This window comes from Anser cygnoides, chromosome 9 (genome assembly GCF_040182565.1).
Source record: "Anser cygnoides isolate HZ-2024a breed goose chromosome 9, Taihu_goose_T2T_genome, whole genome shotgun sequence".
Classification (NCBI taxonomy): domain Eukaryota; kingdom Metazoa; phylum Chordata; class Aves; order Anseriformes; family Anatidae; genus Anser; species Anser cygnoides.
In genome coordinates, this window is record NC_089881.1 from 16,460,323 (window position 1) to 16,466,220 (window position 5,898).

General features: G+C 59.1%; 1 protein-coding gene across 1 annotated transcript; it reads right to left on the reverse strand.

Annotated features, from left to right (window-relative positions):
• Positions 1 to 3,278: 3,278 nt before the first annotated feature.
• Positions 3,279 to 5,578, reverse strand: LOC106044801 (receptor-transporting protein 3). The gene is made up of 2 exons (XM_013194990.3): positions 4,738 to 5,578; positions 3,279 to 4,058 (listed from the first exon to the last, which is right to left on the reverse strand). Exons 1-2 carry the CDS (start codon positions 4,881 to 4,883, stop codon positions 3,563 to 3,565), a joined length of 642 nt encoding a protein of 213 aa, XP_013050444.2. The 5' UTR covers positions 4,884 to 5,578; the 3' UTR covers positions 3,279 to 3,562.
• Between the last annotated feature and the right edge of the window lie 320 nt (positions 5,579 to 5,898).

Genomic DNA, 5,898 nt, shown 5'->3' on the forward strand with positions numbered 1-5,898 from the left:
ATGCAATATATCTCTTGTTCCTAAGCGTCACGGGTGAAACGCTAACAAAATCCCCCAGTATTGCAAATAACCCTTCGTCTCTGCCAGCTGGGCTGGTGTCCAGCAGTGCATCCACCACCCGCCACTACCGACCGCAGCGGTGGCTGATTTCAAAGCCCTTGGGCTCTCTGTTTACTCTGTCAGTTTATTTTAAGCTACTTGGGGGTCAGAGATAACACGCCAAGGGGAGAAATGCTGTGGTTCCACCACCACTTGTGGTTTCACCTGTGCAGGGTGGATGCTCAGAGGAGCTCTGCCCTGTGCAAGCTGGCAGTGCGTCTGCTCAGCTACAGCCCCTGCAGCTTCAGGGGCTGAGACAGACCTGGACTGGCCAGGAATGCAAATTGCAGGGAAAAGCAAGAGGTGAGATCCTGCCCTTCAATTATTTATAGCACTAGCATGTCATTAAAGATGGGGTTGGTGGCCGGGGGAGAGCACAGCCAGAGAGAATAAAAATTAAATCTGGGTTCAATCAGCATGCAGAAAATACAACAGGTAAGTGACTTTTGTTTTAACAGGGGTGAAGAAGCAGCCTGTCCCTGCTAGCTGTTGTTGGGAGAGCACATCCTCACAGCAGGGGCTCTGCAGCAAACACGGATGGAAGTTGGGGCAGGGACACAGCTCTGCTGAGCATCCCTTCTCCACTTCACAGGCTGTGAAAATCCAGCCTTTGGACAGAGCCTAAACCACGGGCATGTTTTCTGCCTCGTGCCCAGATCCAGGGCTGGGAGCTGGGTTGTTGGCCCCCAATTTCCTACAGCACAGGACTGAACACCACTGGGCTCCTCAGGGTTCATAGCAGGGTGGCTGCCCAGGCTCGCTCACACATGGGTGTGCTGGCATGTCCAAAGATATCCAAAGGATGAGGGGAAAGAGAAAGAAAAAGCAAAAGCAAAAGACGGTCCCCTGGGCATCAAACCTCAGCTGTAGGACCTGTGCCTAGACAGCTCCCGGGCAAGTTACAAAACGCTGCTGCCCACAAGATACCCATCACAAATAAAGCCCGTCCTCCTCCCTCCCACAGCTCTGCTGGGAAGTCCCCGATGCCACCCAGCCCACGTCCCCTGCTCACTGCCCTGTGTGCCACCAGGTGCCAGCCCCTCGTGCCAGCCTCTCGCCCCAGTGCCGCGGGGATGGGAGCGGGCAGCAGATGGGAACAGGCAACGGAGACAGCAATTTATCAGTCTGGCTGTGGTAAAAGGCCAGCAAAATGCCCCTGGGTGAGGTTTGCCCATCCGTGGCCAGGTGTAAGCACCAGACATCAGCTGTGGAGGAGCCCAGCCCTGGAGTGGCACAAGGGGGGACAGTGAGGACCTGCCCAGGACCCCCAGCATCCCACCAGGAGAGAGAGCATCCTTCATCCTTCTGCCACCTTCCTTGGGACGGGCTCGCTGTCTCCATGCCACTTACCTTCCCTGGCCACTGAGCTGAGCTGGGGGGGCTTGTTCTGGCCTCCAAATTGCCAAGAGCCATGGAGAGCAGCAAACGGAGGGCACTTTGCTAAGAAACCCATGGGGGATTGGCACAACTGCACATCAGAGCAGAGTATCCTGGAAAAAAAGCCCCAAAATGAGGCTGTGGCTCAGAAGCCCACATATACACGGGTGTTGCTGAGTGATGGGGAGGGGACGAAGCAGCTGCACGATGGAGGGGGCAGAGCCCCCCCGGACACACACACAGCACAAGGAGACAGGCAGGCAGCATCAGCCAGGGGACTGGGGAAAAAAGCAGCGTATGCATGCAAGGCCATGGGTGAAGGAGCCTGGGTGTGTGTAGAGAACATTGCAGGGGGGGTTAAGGGATGCCTCTGCCCTTGAAAAAGAGCAGAGAGACACAAGCAAGAAAACAAGGACCCCCGCAGGGATGCAGTCTCCACCAGAGCTGGCTTCGCAGGAGGAGGCGAGGGAGTTCCCCCTGCAGCTGGGTGGCTGGGCAGGCTGCAGGCAGCCAGAGACGGTGACAGACTGGGGCTGGGAAAACCTCAGCATGGAAAGAAGAGGGCCAGGGGCAATGGCAGCAAGAAACTTGGCGGTGTGTCTGCCTTCATGACATAACGCTGGCGGGGAGAGGGCTGGTCCCAGCGCCGGGACAGCCGTGGGATGGAAGGGACTCCATCTGCAGGACCAGCTCCTCCCGCGGCACAGCTCGGCCCCCGGCTGCTCCGAGCAAGCAGAAACCTCCAGAAAGATGGGGACATTCAGGTTCCCCTGCCCAAATTGCTCGGGAAACCCGGTGCTTTGCATCACTTGTGCATCTATCTCCAGTGCTCTGAGACTGGAGAAATCAGAGAGAGAGACCAGCTCGTCAACAGGCTGGCACCATACCCACACAGGGCATGGTCTGGGGGAGCCACGCTGCAGGGAGCCAGCAGGGCACTGGGATTGGGGGCAGGGCTGCCCCCATTTAGAGAGGGCTGCCCCCTCCCAGTGCTAGCGGGTCACTGGTCCCAGTGCTTCCCAGTGCAGTGCTGGAGATCTCGCAGCTCCATCTGCTGGCGCTGGGGCTGTGGGAGGCAGCCGATGAGGAAAGGGTTGGGAAAAGGGAGAGAGCTGGTGGGACAGAAAAAAACCCCGAGAGAAGGGCAGAGGTGAATAAGCAGTGCAGCTCCGGTCCGTGGAGGCTCAGGGACACACACACTGCCTGAAGGTCCTCATCTGCACCCAGACCCGCGCCTCAGCCTGGTCCGGGTGGCTGTGGAAGAGGCTGATGGCCTGGGCTGAGCTCTAAAAGTGCTCACGTCGGGATCACCAGAAGCTGAAAGAGAGGAGAGCCCCGGTGGTGGGATGGGGCAGCCCTGGGCGCTGCGGGGAGAGAAGCACAAAGCCACACCGTCACCCACATCCCTGCCGCTGCAGCAACCTGGGGACACTCAGGTTCCCTGCCTGGCCCCATGGCATCTGTCTCCAGGGCAGTGGAAAGCTGGAAGGAATAAGGGGGATGACCATGGCTGGGGCCCATTTTACAGGTGGGGAAAGCGAGGCACAAAGTCACCAATCCACCTGTGTGGTATGGATCGGGCAGGTGCTGCTGGCTCCTGGTGCATTTGCTGCAAACCTTCGGTTCCGGGTGCCCTTCAGCTGCCTCGGGTACCCACCTTCACTAAGGCTGAGCCAGCAGAGCAATGGGATGTGTCTCCTAAGAGCTGCTTCCAGCTGAGCTGGTCATACATACCCAGGAAAGGCTTTGGAGAAATTAAAAAAGCACAAATGCATCCTCGGGCTGAGGACAAAGAGCTGGTTTATTCTTGCAGGTACACTTCATCCTTTGTGGAGGAGAGATGGGGTTCAGCCTCATGCAGAACGTGTCCCACAAGAAGCCTTCAGGTCTGCTGGGCTCCCATGGGCTGGGACCGAGGTCCCCAAGTATGGTGTTGGTGGCCGTCCCTGACCCCGGTGTGCTGGGGAAACCTCACCAAGATGAGGAAAAGGGCTCTCCCTGGGCACCCAAATTTCCATCCACCACCTTCATCATCCCCATCCCCGCAGCCATCACCCCGGCTCCCGTTTGCCAGCCCCAGCTCCCACTACTTCAAGGTGAAATACAGCACGATGAAGAGGACCACTGCCACAACACATACAAAGAGGAGCACAAAGCAACATTTCCAGGGAAAGCCGCTGCTGAGGAGCTGGCGTGGAGGGCTCGTGGCCGTGTCCACGTGCCTCCTGGGCTTCCAGGCTGGTGGCTTCGGGGCCGCCCGTGGCTTGGAGCAAACCCCAAGCCGGCAGCCCTCACAGCGGCTGCTGTCGTGCGGCCCCACCAGCACCGTGTCCACCACCACCTCCAGGAGGTCAGAGGGCTGCACGGGCACCTTGTAGAAGTCCTTGAGGATCTGAAGCACCAGGTTGTGCAGGATCCTCTCCAGGTTCTCCTGGCTGAAACTGGGCTCCTCCAGCTGGGGGCTGAGGCAGCGCCGGCAGGCCTGCCGGAAGATTCGCATCCTCACCTTGCCCCGGCGCATGTGGAAGAGGATGTGCACCTTGGCTGAGGACCACTCGTGTAAGCACTGGGAGCACTGGAACCTGCCGGGGCACAGGGGACACCAGCTCATCCCTGGCTCCCTGCTGCAGCCCAGCAGCTCCCCACGCCATCAGTAGGGACCAGGGCAGTCGGGGCTGAGGGACGAGCTTCACGCAAGGACACCCATGGCCTGTCCTCCCCTGTGGGCCTGACACCAGCCTGGGTAGCTCAGCACAGGTGAGCTGGGGGCTGGCCCAAGCTCTACAGATTTTAGGTCCAGCCTGGTGCCCTCACCCATCTGGACCCTGCCACCCCGAGCAGGGGCCCTGGGGGAGGGAAGCATCCGGCACCGGCTCCATTTGGGGCTCCGGCCCCCAGCCCGTGCTGTTGCAGCACATCTCAGCGGAAAGCCAGCATCAACAAGGGGCAGGGGAAGTCGAAAAAGAAGCAAAATAGAAGGAAGGTGTGGGTGGAGGCCGCAGGGCAGGTGAGGAGATGTCTTGAGTAGTCAAAAGGGGAGAAACCTGCAGCTCCTCGTCTTTCACAACATGTACGGGGGCTGGCAGCCCAGCACCCCTCTCTGCATCCCCTCCTCCCTCGCAGGCTGCAGGGTGCTGTGGCAAAGGGCTCTGCACCCCTCTGCCAAGGCCGGGGTCACCCTGCTGCAGCCTGAGGCAGCAGGAGGCTTTTTGGGGAGGACAGCAGTGGTGGTCCGAAGGGGACCAAGTCAGCAGCCCCTACCTCCCAGCTGCGTGGTTCTGCAAATACTCCCTCCGGCCGTGCTTAGGGCTGTGCACCTGCAGGCTGTCATCCTCCTGAAGCGTCCACGGCTCCTTCACGTGCATGTCCGCAATCTTCTGTGCAAAAATCTTCTGCCACGTCCTCATGGTCCTGCCTGGAGCTGGGGAAGTGGCGGTGGCCGAGGCCAAGCTTGCAGCTTCTGGGCGCTGATACGTGTGCAGCTCTCTGTGCCCCACACCGTTCTTCCCTCCCTCGTGGGTGCAAAGTCACATCCTGTTGCCTGGAGAGGGGAACCTTTGCTCCCGCGTGAGCAGCACCACCCCATCCCAACTCCCATGTCCCCTGGTTCTGCTGATGCTGTGCCACATCTGGACAGGTGAAAAGTCCCCCAAAGCAAAGACAAGGCAGGTGTCCCCAGTGCGTTTTGCATGCAAGACTTGGGCACGGGGCAAAAATCCCATCCCTGCTGAAGCTGTCATCACTGTCTGTAGGCAGAGAGGCTCAAAACGCAAAACCCCTGTGCTGGCCAGGACCACCAATATCAGAGCAATGGGGCAGAATCAGCAGAGATTTTGCCCAGCGTAGGAATAATGGAAGCAAAACCCACCGAAAATGCAGAGCTCAGCAGCTGACAAAACCCCAGGTACACTTATCTCTCTCGATAGCTGCCACCAAACATGGGGTGTTTTTAACAACTTTCAGCCAACTCGAGCAGAAAAAGCCTGACATGAAACCGCAGAGTGGAAAGTCGGGGATGATGGCACCGCACATAAAACCGAAAGTGGGGAGGTGAGCTCTGTGCCGAGAGCGCCGCAGGAGGTGAAAGCAGCGGGGCCAGGGCTGCTGGCAACCCCCTGCCTCCCCCATCGCCGGGCATCCCACCCGGAGCCACGCAGGATGGGCAGATAAGGGGCTGAATGGCATCTGGTCTTGAGAGAGGAGCTGGGGGAAGATCTGAAGCCTGGTGGAGCCACCTCGAAGCGAAACCATCTCGTCCAGCCTGAAGGATCCAGAGGAGACCATCCTGTGCACAGCGAGGGCACAAAACTCCCCAAAGTGCCCAGCCTTGCAGGGCACCACCAAGGATGCAGCCACCGGGGAAAATTACAGCAGCAAATCGTGTTGGGTGCCTAAAAAAGGCCACGCGGGCCACCATGGTTT

Coding starts and splice junctions, on each gene's coding strand:
- LOC106044801 (XM_013194990.3), bottom strand. CDS start 4,883: ATGAGGACGTGGCAGAAGATTTTTGCACAGAAGATTGCGGACATGCAC. Junction 4,059..4,737: donor CAGAACCACGCAGCTGGGAG/GTAGGGGCTGCT, acceptor GTGCCCCGGCAG/GTTCCAGTGCTCCCAGTGCT.